General features: G+C 39.6%; 1 protein-coding gene across 5 annotated transcripts in view; it reads left to right on the top strand.

Annotated features, from left to right (window-relative positions):
- The first annotated feature begins 82 nt into the window (after positions 1–82).
- Positions 83–13,737, top strand: part of nfat5b (nuclear factor of activated T cells 5b) — a 41,612-nt gene continuing 27,957 nt past the window's right edge. For 3 of the 5 annotated variants that reach the window (XM_044349392.1, XM_044349421.1, XM_044349397.1), the window contains exon 1: positions 83–389. In XM_044349392.1, coding sequence (XP_044205327.1) covers positions 317–389 — 73 coding nt within the window. In that variant the 5' untranslated portion in view covers positions 83–316. The remainder of the gene's footprint in view (positions 390–13,737) is intronic. The other 2 variants (XM_044349412.1, XM_044349405.1) reach the window with 2 other exon arrangements.

Raw genomic sequence — 13,737 nt, 5'->3', positions numbered from 1 at the left:
AACTTCATAATACTCATTAACATAAATTACCCGTGCGTAGTTTTTTACGTATTGCGTCATGAGTGTGGGCGTGGCTCCCGGTGTGAGCAGCTCGAGTCGTCTGCTGACAACAAACATGCGTCGTAGGCGGACCAGAGAGATTCAGCAGTCAGCCGAGTGACAGCAGCGACAGTTAACCAGCTCAAGCGACAGGATCAAGTCACAAAGTACAGTTGTGTGAAAGTTTGAAGGTTTTCTGACACTCGGGAGACAAACTAATTTAAAATATCACTCAGCGACGTCACGCTGTCCGGTTTCCTCACGTTGAGGGATTGCGATGCCCTCTGACTTTATCTCCCTTTTCAGCGGGGACCTCGACCTGAATTCTCCCAGATCCTTGTACTCAAAAGGTAATAACAGATATTTAATAACTCTTTTCTTATGTGACGTTCTTGTTTTAAGTTTTTCCGCTCTGTTGTTGTGAGTTTGTACAGTTACCTGGCTGTTCCCGTCCATGCGTGTGTGTATGTGTATGTGTGTGTATGTGTATGTGTATGTGTGTGTGTGTATGTGTGTGTGTGTGTGTGTGGTGACGTTCATCTCCTCCAGTGTCATTCATCTATTACCTGTCAGCCGTCACACATGCTTCCTGATTATATGTTAAGTTTTGAATCTCTGAACATAGATTATGTCCTTCAGCTTTTACACTTATGTTTTGTTTCCTAGAGCCAAGTCGTGTTTTTTTGTTTTTCCAAACTGAAGCCCTCAGCAGCTGCATTCACACCGGTTAGACCAGTTTACTTTTTCCCTTCCAGCTGAAAAGCAGTGCTGTGTATGTGGATATCTGTGGGTTGTTTGAGTGGGCCATCAGGGCCCCCCCCCCCCCACCCCCCCCACCCCCCCCCCCCCCCACACACACACACATGCACCAATCTGCCCCTGAGGGTGGCGATAGTGGGCGCGTAAACATTTATAGTGTCAGCATCTGCACGAGAGCCTGAAACACATTAAGTTCAAGTTCAAGTTTGTTTATTTGTCATTCATCCACATACAGAGTATACGGGAATGAAATGTTGTTCCTCACGGCCGAGGGTGCTAACACAAAAATACAATATAGTCATGAAACATCATACCACACAGGAAAAAAAGTACAATTACAAAACAAAAACCAGAACTACGAAGGTGGGTCTGTGGCATGGTGTGACTGCTTGCGATGAAAATGCGGTGTGCACACCCGTATGTGAACGTAGTGAACAGCGTAAACATGATTGACAGGGTGAAATAGATAGAGAAGCAGAACAACAATGAGATTATCTCACTGTGTAGGAGTTTTCAGCAGTCAACACTATGAGCAGTGTAGCCATTACATGAATATGAATAATGCAGTATGATTGAATCATAAAAACGATAAGATATCAATAATATAAATAATGCCTAACCAGTGACCTTAGTGGTAATGATATACAGTACAAATAGGAGGCTCAGTGTAGATGATGGTCTGGTATAAAGTGTCGGTGCAAGGTACTCATGAGGTGTCCATTGCAGGAGGAGAGAGGTGTTGTCCAGGTGAGTTGTGTGTGTAATGTGGTGTGGGGAGGGGAAGGGGCGGTGTGGTGTAGGGATGAGGTGCTTATGTGGTGGATGGCAGCAGGGTGTTTAGAAGTCTGAAAGCTTGGGGGAAGAAGCTGTTGCAGAACATTGCAGAGCTGGTTCTGATGCTGTGAAACTCTCTGAGAGGGGCAAACAGATTGTGTGAGGGATGGGAGGAGTCCTTCACGATGGAAGAGGCTCTGCATGCACAGCGCCTCTGAAAAGATGTCCTGGATGGAGAGGAGAGAGACCCCTGTCCTCATTATGTGTTGCATGGTCTTGCGTTCCGATGCTTTGCGATTCCCAAACTGTGCAGTGATGCAGCCGACCAGGACGCTCTCCACAGTGCCTCTGTAGAAGGTGGTGAGGACGGGCGGTGGTAGACTGTAGGACAGGACGATATGGACAAAATCAAATAACAATAGTTTTGACCAAATTCCTCAATATTGATATTGTGCCAATATTGTAGGGATGACTAATGGTGCTTACACAAAATATTTACACAATGAGATTTCTCATAAACAATCATAAGTTATGTGGATATGATGACTAAGTCTGTAAAGGCAAATAATAGAACATCTAGAACAGTCTGATAAGTTCAGACATGACATCACTTTACTGTAATGCAGCCTTTAAAACCAGGAAAAGACAACACTTAGGCTATGCCATATCACAATGTTACAACATCCAATATCTAAGACAATATCTAGGCTCATATCACTATATCAATATAATATTGATATATTGCCCAGCTCTAGTAGACCGGCTCTCTTCAGTCTCTGTGGGAAGTGTTGCTGTGCCTTCTTGGCTGCAGAGTTGGTGTTGCGAGACCAGGTGAGGTCTTCAGAGATGACCCTCTTCACTGTGGAGCCATTGATGAACAGTGGTGAGATGTCAGCCGGCGTCCTCCTCAAATCACCAACCATCTGTTTCGTTTTCTCTACAATTAGAGAAAAGTTGTTGTCATTGCTCCAGCTCACCAGTTGCTTCACTTCCTCTCTGTGTGATGTTTCATCATTGACGCTGATTAGGCCAACCACAATCACGTCATCAGCAAACTTGATGATGTGACTGGATTCGGACTCGGCAGGACAGTCATGGCTGAGAAATGTGCAGGTAGAAGAACTGAACTGAACTGAGTAGACCAGATGTAAGTTAGAAGAAAAACTGGATTGCGTGTATTCTAACATGCTTATTCACAGAAACAATAAACAATGTGAATGTAATGTCCATAAAATCATTTCCTCCCACTTAAATGTAAATATGCAAATTTCCACCAGCAGTAGGATTGAAAAAATGAAGCCGATATGATACGTGAGAGTAAAAAAACAACAAACAGATGATGGTAAATGGGTTGATATTATTTTTTAAACGTAAACACATAAATTAACATAAACATTTTAAAAATAATTCCCCTAAATATGATTACTGAAGATTTGTGACCAAGATACTGTTGAATAATTAACTCATCAGCCCTCTCTGGCAACACTGGTTATTTCCACACATTTATTTACACAATATTTACACAATGTCTCGTTACGGTTGACGAAAGCGCCAATACCGGTAACCTACTCTCGGCCAGCCAATTTATCGATCACCTCTACTTTGCAATGAGATCAAGACTTCTAAAGTGTTATGTGTCATTCAGGAAAGTAACTCCAATGTAGATCAAGATCGTGTTCATAATGACATTAGCATAAAAAAACCCAACAACAACCCCTTATTCATTTCAATGAGACCACGGTGGGTACTGTGGAGAGGTCATACATTTTCTGGCTTGTAAAATCCTTCCTTATAGTATTACAAACTGCTATGCATTGTTTTGGTGTCTGATAAGCCTTAAACTCATAGATCTTTTACTCGAATCAGCCGTCCTAATCTGTGCTTGCTTTTAATTGCTGAGATTTAAGTATCTGCATTCATATTTATACCCCTTAATATTAAAAATGAATAATAAAATTCTCACATTGACTGATTAAAACGATTAAAAAGTGATCATTCAATACCATTGAGTGGAACTGAGATCCAATGGTAAAGATAAATAATTAGATTTTTTACCAATTGATTGGAAAATGCATTTATCCGTGATCAGCTCTATGATTATTCTTCAGACTCATCATCATTTCTTGTGCTCCATATAACTCAGCTTAAATTTCTATGCAAAGACCAATGGTAACTTGTTCTTCGGCCTAGTTTTTGTGCTTACTAATCACACAGTTGTGGAGTTGTGTCAGCATAGTTGCTTGGCTGTGTGTGAGAGGTGACGTTTATTTTGCATCTTGCCGACAAAGCCGGCCGCTTCAGTTGTTTGTAGGATTGCCCTTCTGGTTAACGGAAAACAGCATTAATGCGTGCAGCTGGACAAGTGACCTGTGTGAAGAGACTCTTAAGGACATTATATACGTAGATTGTGGTAGATCAGCTGAAATTCTTTCTTTATGTGTATTTAACAGGTTATTTTGTGAGGAATACATGCGTACATATTTATAGCTTGTGCGTAGTCCAGGGAATAAAAGAAAAGGATAGGATAGGACTGCTAGTCACACCACCTTTTGTGATTGGTTGTTGGTTAATGGGTGCAATAAAATATCTTCCCAGCAGTTTCACATCAAAGCCAAAGAATGTTATGGCTTTCCTGTTTCTGTCAAACTCGGTTAACAATTGTAAGACCACAGAAATAGTTTCGTTTTTTTCATATTGACACCCACCAAAGCCTGGTCAATCATTAAACCTCTGGCTGCTCTGTGTGTAAACCTTGGCTTAAATAGCACTCTATTAATATTGACTTTGCTCTGTTAAGCAAACTTAGCGGCATGCGCTTAAAAATACTTGATTGCCTTGAAAGCTTGTTGATATCTGATGATGAAAGAAAAAAATACAGTTGAGGGGAAAACATCTGAAAAATAGAAGTAGAAGGAGAGAAGTATGTTTCGAGTTCGTGATGTCTTTACTACCATAAACACATCAAAAGGTGGACTCTGACCTCAAGTGAGCATTTGGAACAGAAAGTATGAAAATATATTTTCTCTTATGATTTGACATCATTAACTTGTGACTCACAAGTCTTGTGAACTTCAGATCCTTATAAACACTATGAAGCAGAGGCGTTTAGTGTTTACAAGAACATTCTTTACAGCGTCTTTATCTCTTCAGCATCGACCCTGACCTGTTGTGCATGCTTTTGTGTGCCGGTATTGCTTCAGTTTGAGCTGCTCTGTTTTTTTTTTTGCCAATTGTCACAAAAGAAGAAATTACACGACTGTGCCCGACAATGTATTGATCTCTAAAATCAATTTCCACTTTTGAAAGCATATTTTGAAGAAACATTATTTTCCCATGCTGTAACGATGACTGTGTGTTATAATTCTGCTTCTATAAACACAGTGGATCAACACACTGGAGTTTGCATAATGCACACTCAGCCAGCCAACACAGAATGAGACAGCAATATGAGCCCCAAAAAACTGGATCAAATCAGTCTGACACTTTGTGAATCTACTACTGTGAATATAGATGATGGTAAAGTATCTCACTTCCTGTACGGATCCTTGGTGTTCACCACAAGTCCTGGTCTTGGCTTTCAAGCTCCCTGGTCATCAAGAATGCTGTACATGTGCTTAGGGCAACGGCTTAGTCCACAAGATTTGAGATTGTCAAGATGAGGACTCCCTTTTTACTGTCTGTAATGCCCGTATTATGCAAGCTGTATTACTCTTGTTACCCCTTCTGGAGGTGCTAAGACCAAGGGAGAGGGCACAAGTGTCTTATGGTCCCCCCGAAACACCAAAAAACTTCTCCAAGAAACTTAACCTGTGCTTTGACCTCAGGAACCCAGCTCCAGTTTTAGTTCCCAGGCCCCACATAGTTCCTGCTCCTGGGGTACTTCCTCATGCCAAGGAACTATTGAGGAGCAGTTTACAGTATGGACTGGGAATTTCTTGTAATATCTGAAAGAGAGCCATATAAAAGAGTGGGCAGGTGAGAGAGAGAGAGCAAGCTAGAGAAAGAACTTTTGTTGTTGTTTTGTTGTGTGCTGAAGCAGAAAATTAGCCATAAAACACCAAACAGGTTTTTTCCACTTTACAGATAGGTAGGTAGTCTTTCTGGCTTATATGGTCCACCTATCTGTTAATAGCTGCAACTATTGATTCATCAATTGTTTTGTCTATGAATTGTCAGACAATAGTGAAAAATGCTCATTATAATTTACCACAGCTCTAGAAGATGTATTAAAATGTCTTGTTATGTCCAACCAGCAGTCCAAAAAGCCAAAGATATTTAGTTTACTATATAAAGCAGCAAATCTCCACAACCATTGAATTTGTGGCATTTTTGGTTGAAAAATCACTAAAATGATGATTAGAAAATAGTTGCAAATTCATTTTCTACGTCTGCATTTCTCCTTTTCAATATCCAGTTCATCACACAATCCAAAAGTAAATTACTAAATATAACACTTCTAATGCACATATATTTATAATACAGATTCAAGTCTTTGTAGTGGAATGCTGCAGTAAGTTGTTGTTTAAAAAAACTTTTGCTCTTGTAATGAGTCAACTATGAAGCCTGAGTGCTCCTGCAGGATATAAAATTCTTGTATATTCAGTTTTAGGGTTAATTATTAGATGGATTCATGGTGTGTGTGTGTGTGTGTGTGTGTGTGTGTGTGTGTGTGTGTCCTAACAAAAACAAATGTAGTGATGCAAATTACTCACAGAGGTGGTGCAGGTTGACCTCCTTACCTTCTTTTGAATCTATTTGATTAATCATTAACACTAACCAAACCCCAGTAAAAAGACAAATGAGGCTCAAGTCAAAATATCACCTGCTCTGGTATTTACTGCACACTTCTGACTTTGTTTTAGCCGCGCAAATCAATTTGCGAGTGTTTTAACCTGTTGGAGCCGTAACACACAAAAATAGCTGTATTTCAAAGGTGGTCACGGTGACATTTTGTGGATTTTAGGTCATCAGCCTCTCATTTGTTGTTCTACTACTTTTACATTCTTCAGTAAATATTTTGCAAATATATTATTTGCGCAGCGTTTCTACTCACTATGAATGTTATTCATTTATTCTGCATTTTCTCACTAAAAAAAGTTGCTGCCGCTTGACACCCTTGAGTTTTGTGTTAGTTATACTGCTATTTTGGTATGATATAATATAATGACAGTGTGTTGTGTCAAATTTATGAGACGCAACATCTTTGGACCATGAAAGATAATTGAATGTGCAGTTTTGTACGCACTATCTACTATATTGTGTTTCCCAGTTTTTCCGTCCCACCAGACACTTCTTTTTTGTGAGAAACATTGCAGACCTTTGTCTCCTTGGCCTATTTTACCTTAGCATGTTAATTGTGTCCATGTAATGGAAGCAGATCGTTGTTTATCCTGAAGCGGTCACATTATCACATTATCTGCTGTTGAATGGAATGTATTTTCTGGGTAAATGTTTCAAGAGTTTCACTTGGAAAAACTACAGTGGCAGTATTTACTCTGTCAGTTTCACAGTATGTCAAGCTTTCTGCTTCTCCATCAAGGTGATTGAGTGGCACTGTATGTCACTGACATATTAATTCATTATAGGATCTAACCCCCAATTGTCGTATTTACACTGCAACACGAGATGATGCTGATAATGACCAAAATGGGGAGTAAAAGATGCATTTTCAGATTTAGACTGTCATATATAGTCCAAATGAGGAGTGTAGGAGGCCATGATGCCTAAAGCTTTTGCTTTCCAATCATCTGGCAGAGTTTTTCTCACACTCGTCTGCGAGAAGCCCAAAGCACCTGTGAGATCTAACATCCACCCCCCGTGTTTCTCTCCAGAGCAAGACGCATCTGAACGACGACATTAAATATTAAGTGTCGTGAATCTTGGCTGACGGGATTCTTTCCATTGGCAGATGAGAAGCACGAGCTTATAACTAGGCTGCACACACTGTACACACTGCCAGGGTATTTTCTGACACAAAATGAGCCAAAGATGATACCAGAACTGTGACTTAATATTGAATAATGACGTGAATAATCTTACATCTATAGAAACCCAAAACATGAGCGTTACAACTGGTGTTAAAACATGTTTCAATGATAAGATTCAAGATTTCACAATATAGTCAAATAACAATTACAAAGAATTTTTACAAACCAGTTAATGTCACCAAAGCAGATGTTTTTTTGTTTGTTTGTTTTTACACTATTGTGCTTTAACTGTACACTGAAACCAGAACTAAAATGTAATCCAATATACCAGCCTTGCAATAAACCCTCCCTTTGTGAAGCTTATTATATTACATTTTTGCTGAGATGCGCCAGAGAGGTGTTGATTCAACTCTTTGGTCATTTTATGAGGTTTAACCTTTTGGTTGTGTATTCTTTGATTGCAATATCCTGAAATAAGCTTCAAACTGAAACTAGTATGATGTTTAACAGCAGTACTCTGACCCTCCCCTCTCTTATCATCCCAGTCCTCATGCAGCAGCAGTTGTCCTGTATTCTGTCTGCTGTGACGCTGAAAAATTTACTGCGGCTCATATGTCATTCTGGTGTTTTGTGTTTTCACCTTGTGCAGTCCTGAAGTGATTTTTCTGCACCTATCACAGTCAGCAGTAATGCATTTAATACAGTGATCTTGAAATAATATTTATAATTGCCAGTATGGTCAGGTTTTGGTAATGGGAGCACAGAAAAGGCGGATACAGTGTAAAGGGTTAAGTTGATCTGAGCAGACTCGCTCTTAGCTCTGATCACATGGTGCATCATAATCGTCACAGAAGAAAAAAAATGCTTTTGGCACAAGATGGAGAGTGTGAAGTGCACTAAAAAGTGACATCTATATCTACTCTCAGTGGACAGTTTAACAGTCAAGAGGTGACTGGAAACAAGGGGAGAGAGGAGGGCACTGACATGCAACAAAGGTCTCCAGCAGGGATTGGACGTGAGATGTTGCAACTATAGTAGTATGCAAAGCTACCAGACCGCTAAGACCGCAGCTGCTAATTAGTTTATGGTGCATCATGCTGCTGCACGTATTGGTGTTGTCGCTCTATTCAGATCCAATCAGGTCGACCACATTTACATCAGGTCTAACTGTGCTCAAGGTCCCTTTTAGATCTGGTCTCTTATTTCTTTTTTTACATTAATTTATACATGTTGGGTTTGTTAAGGTTTTCCATGTCCGTTTTAGATTGGGTCTAAGACCTCTACAGTGTATTTTGGTGATTTAATTTGTGTCCCAGTGCCCCGCTAGTAGTAGTAGTAGTAGTAGTAGTCGTAGTAGTAGTAGTAGTAGTGAACAATGTCACAAAGATATCTGCCCTCAGGTTTTTTTGTCATGGATGTTTTGAGAGACACTTTACAGCAACGGTCATGGTTTCAGAAACATTATCCAGATTTACGATACCCTGAAGGAGACAAATCTGTCCTCACTGACTCCTGTTCCTGCCTTTGTCATAAATCCATCAAAGGTTGTCTCACAGACACATGTACACAGAAGTATTTCATGATCTTCAGAAATGCTGAATATCTGTGGCATAAAGCAGTCAAACAATCCAGTCTTCAAGCCTAATATTATATTATCTCAATATCCTGTGTTTTTTTTCTTTCATTTCTTTTTTCTGAGTCATCTGCTGCTTCCTCGGCAGACTGGCAGGGCTGAAATGAATAGCAGCATTGGACCGTCTGATTTTCCCTCTGCATCCTGTCATTGTTAGTTTTCTTCTTACTGTCTTTACTGAAGAGACACTTGCAGTAGGTTCGGGCACTGAGAGAGAGCACAGGATGCCAGGTGGGGCCAAGGCCATCAGAAAGGATACATTACGGTAAAAGTGAAGTGCTCACAGTTGAAAACAGTAGTAACTCCTTTGTATGTTCTTTGTTAACTTGTAAGGTGATAACCCTTATCAAGATGGTACTGTTTTGTTTAGAAAAGGGAGGCGGCATTGAAAGGGGCTCTGACCAACTGTCTAATCTGCCCACGCACACAAAACATTTATCAGTGCAGTGGTTAAGCTCTGTAGCGCTTCATCCGTCAGTTAATTAAATTACATAGACTGAACTGTTTGTTTTGTGTTATATTTGTTAGTATTACTCAATTTGAAAATGTCCAACTTTGGCACCACATTTGTAGTATCAGCAGCCAGCTTCCCCCAGATTCAAACAGGGAACACTGACAATAAAGGGCTGAAAGGAATAGACTTTTTACTTTTAGACCAATTTCACTGAAACTACTTTTTTTCCCCCACAAACTGAAACATCAGAATAAAGATAATGAATTATCATATAATCATACCCAAATTCTACACATATTGCCTTTAAACTTCTACTGAAATATTCAGTTTACCATCCCATGTAGGACTTTTATACTCACACTGACCCCCTCTCATTTCATGTCATTCACAGAGTTAAAGACATTTTTTACTCTCACCTACATCTACTCACTGACTGAGTTTTGTAACTCTGATGTACTTAAATACTTATGTTGGGTGAAGATGGAGTATGAAAGTTGATTTAAAGTATGTCTTTGTGTTATAATCGGTGCTATTCCCGACCTGAAATAAAATAAAAGAATTCTGGATCAAGTCATAACATGAAACCACAAAATCTTAATAGTTTGTGATGATTCGCACTTTAATTAATAAACTCAGCCAAACTGCCTTTATTTTATGAAGCGTTTAAAACATTGTTACCACTGTGCTTCTGACTACCTTATAGTCCTTTTAACCTTGTGTAAAGTTGCCCCGCTGTAGTTTAATTTAAAATCAAAGGTCACGTTTGCTCGTACCCCCCACACAGTGGAATCTCTTGCCTGAAGACAAGTCGAGGCAAGTCAAGGTGAACTTGAGCTCTCCTGAAGAGCTTTGCATACGTTTCTGTAGGTCATTGTTTGCCTGCTTTTTCTTGTCCTCTATTTTTCCTCAGGCTGTCAGCTTTATTTGTTGCCCTTGTGACCTCAATCATTATAACTTGCTACTGCTTCAGAAAAATAAGCATTTACTGTTCCCATTAGTTTATTAATAATTGATCGCCTCTTTTTATTTATTGTTAAGAATTTGTAGAATGTCGTCAACTTATTCCCACAGTTTCTTTTACCACCTCAAACTTCTTTGGACTGTAACATCACATATTGCCAGAAAGACTCCAACATTGTTACTTATAACACTGTTACTTATTGTTTTAAAAAGCCGTAATCATGAGTCATTATATTAGTTGAAGAGTTATTATAATGTGTCACTATCATTTTTTCAGTCTCCTTCTTGCCACTCCTGCATTTGTCAGAGTTTGGCAAAGAGGAGTTTTTTCTTTTGATGAGTTAGGTGAGTTGATGAGTTATCATGAGCAGATATGACAGGGTTCAATCTCCCACCGCCTCAGCAAGCCTCAACCTGCTCCAATAGAAATTTGACTCAACAGCTTTTTTTCCCCTCTTCAAGCGTCTAACCTGATTTTATTTCTTTTGTGTGTGTCCTGACATGAATGTCTTACCCAGCTTCTAGCAGTGAGACACAGCAGTGAGAACGACACTTATTACAACTTTTACATAAAAAGAATCAACAGAAACCACATGCAAGTCTGTACACTGTGGTTCTGGATCAGAGGCTGTTAAATGGGCCCTTCACTGATTTTGCACATCAAAGTTTACTCGTCACAAGGAATACTGCTCATCCAGTGAAAACAGTATTATGTAACCCTGGTGGGAACTCTCAAAAGTATGAAAAAAATAACCCTGATGATGTCATCAGACTCATTATTGATTGGGTTTGGAGACTACAAATTAGTAACAGAAAGCATGGGTGTGGAGTTTAAATAAATAAACTAAATTATAATTAAATGATGACGGCATTTACTCAGCAGGTCTAACAAATGATACATTATGGGAAAATCTCAAATCCCAAATACTTTGGAGGTTTGACCTACACTTGAGACTAAAAGTCAGGATATGTCAGCCAACTATTCTTTGTTTAATCTTCCTCCTAGAAATCCCCCAACTTTATGGTCCATCACTTACTTGCTGAAATATCCCTTTAACCCACGCAACAGAAACAGAAAATCTGAACTGCTTATTGGCTCGTCCTTGCTTTAAGGTATTTTTTATTGTGGCAGTCTGTTTTGAGCAATAAAGCGTCCTCACATAAGCTATATGACAGGATCTGGAAAGATGAGCTTTTAACAAGGTGCCGAAGCATGTCTTCATCTGAGTAAAAAGCTGAGAGCTAGTGAGCTACATGGTGTTAATATGTTTGCTTTACCAGACAACAGAAAATACTAACACTGTATCCAACAAGAAATCTACAAGGAATCTACTCATGGTGACACCGGAATGCCTGAAAATGAGTTAGTCAGTCTGACAAGGCTATGTTAACAGTACAGCAACTTTGTGGTTTTTGCTGGTTCTTGGCCACTCCTTCCATAGCCCGTTGTGGTTTTGCCTGACTAATCAGTAGACATTCCAAATCCTTAATTAGACTGAAAACCAAATCTTCTTAAGTCATTAATAACTGAAGGCGTAGGCTCAGTCTGGCTCTGGAAGGCGAGGACAAATAGTCATACATCTGTAAAATGGCAAGTTTTTAAGAAATAAAACTTAGGAAATGGGGACAGATAGGCTGTACAGTATGAATAGGCTCAGAAGGAGCAGGTGGGGTCTTAGACTTGCTGCCAGGCTTGAGCAGACCTGCTGATCCGGCTGCTTTTTTGTTTAAGGCTGTGATTGTTTTGAAATGGTGTCTCAGTTTACAATATTTAGGCATTTAGTTTCTACAGGCTCTACTGTTCTATTGTGAATTCATGAGCGCCTCAAGACTCAAACAGACCTTCCCAGTGTACGCTAAGTGTTGACCTAACGCTGCCAGCTATTTTATCTGTTAACTCCCACTTTCTTATTTAATAGAGCAAACAACTTACATCAGTAATCAGTTTGCAAGGTTACCAAAACCTGACCTACGTGAAACCACAAGTTATTTTTAAAATCACAACTACTGTGATTGTAGCGGAACTGAGCTGCACTGTGGACAGACAGACTTTTGTTGGATTTCATGAGTTATTGTGCACTTATTCACTATCCTTTTTATATATATGTCTCACATAACCTTTATTCCAGAATATGTTTTAAGACACAACATTACATTCATTTTTACAGCTGCTTATAATAAGCAACTTATAATAAGTGCATTCAAACCACACAGGGGCGAGAGCTAGATATTATCAACAGTTCAGAGTTACTGAAATGAACTAACTAGTTAACTATTTTTGCAGACAGTGAGGAGTTTTTAAAGTCAATTTTGCTGTGATTCTTTTCCAGGTTAAGACTCAATGCAGTTAGCAGCTTGGTGATGTCACACTGTCGGTGCTGTGTTGCTACAGGCTTTTCCTGTTGCCTCAGCACGGTTTTCCTGTAAGTCAGACAGAAATGCCTGGGTTGGCACACGAAAAATTTAGTTCTGTCACACTGTAGCTTGTAAATTTCTCTATATTTACGTGTGTGTGTGCATGTGCGTGTGTGTGTGTGTGTGTGTGTGTGTGTGTGTGTGTGTATGAGTGTATTTGATTTCCTTTGACTTAGAAGAAAAGGAGAAGCAAGAAAAGGAGGTCACTCAAAGAGCTGTCATCATCAGATAGGCCTGATTTCACTGAAGGTGTTGTGTAGAAGTTTATTACATTCCCGTATCTGTGTGTAAGCATTTTCTGGTGAGTGTGCACATGTACGAGCCTCTTTGTGTGTGTGTGTGTGTGTGTGTGTGTGTGTGTGTGTGTGTGTGTGTGTGTGTGTGTGTGTGTGTGTGTGTGTGTATGTGTTGTCCTCTGTAAATAGTTTGAATTCCATTGCTTTCTGAAGTCATGCTTTCATGTTAAGCTCATTGTCTGTTTCATCTCTGAGTCCACACAGAGTAAACACAGAGCTAAGGTGGATGTGTTGTAGAGTATTTATTCTCAGCCATAATTTTTAACATTAACTCTGTTGCACTAGCTGTGACAATATAAAATACGACTAACAAACCGCTTTGTTTGCAAACCTGTCTTGTAGCTGGGTGGTTTGGCCCTGACAGGAGCCTCAGTGGGCTGTTTTGTAAAGTCAGGATAGTGGTGGGTGTTTGTTGAAAGCATGTCGTGTAAACTGATGCCTGGAAGTTGTTCCTGGCCACTTCAGGATTAGCTGGACTGA

This window comes from Thunnus albacares, chromosome 1 (assembly GCF_914725855.1).
Source record: "Thunnus albacares chromosome 1, fThuAlb1.1, whole genome shotgun sequence".
Lineage (NCBI taxonomy): Eukaryota > Metazoa > Chordata > Actinopteri > Scombriformes > Scombridae > Thunnus > Thunnus albacares.
This window is presented reverse-complemented; position numbering and strand designations above follow the sequence as displayed.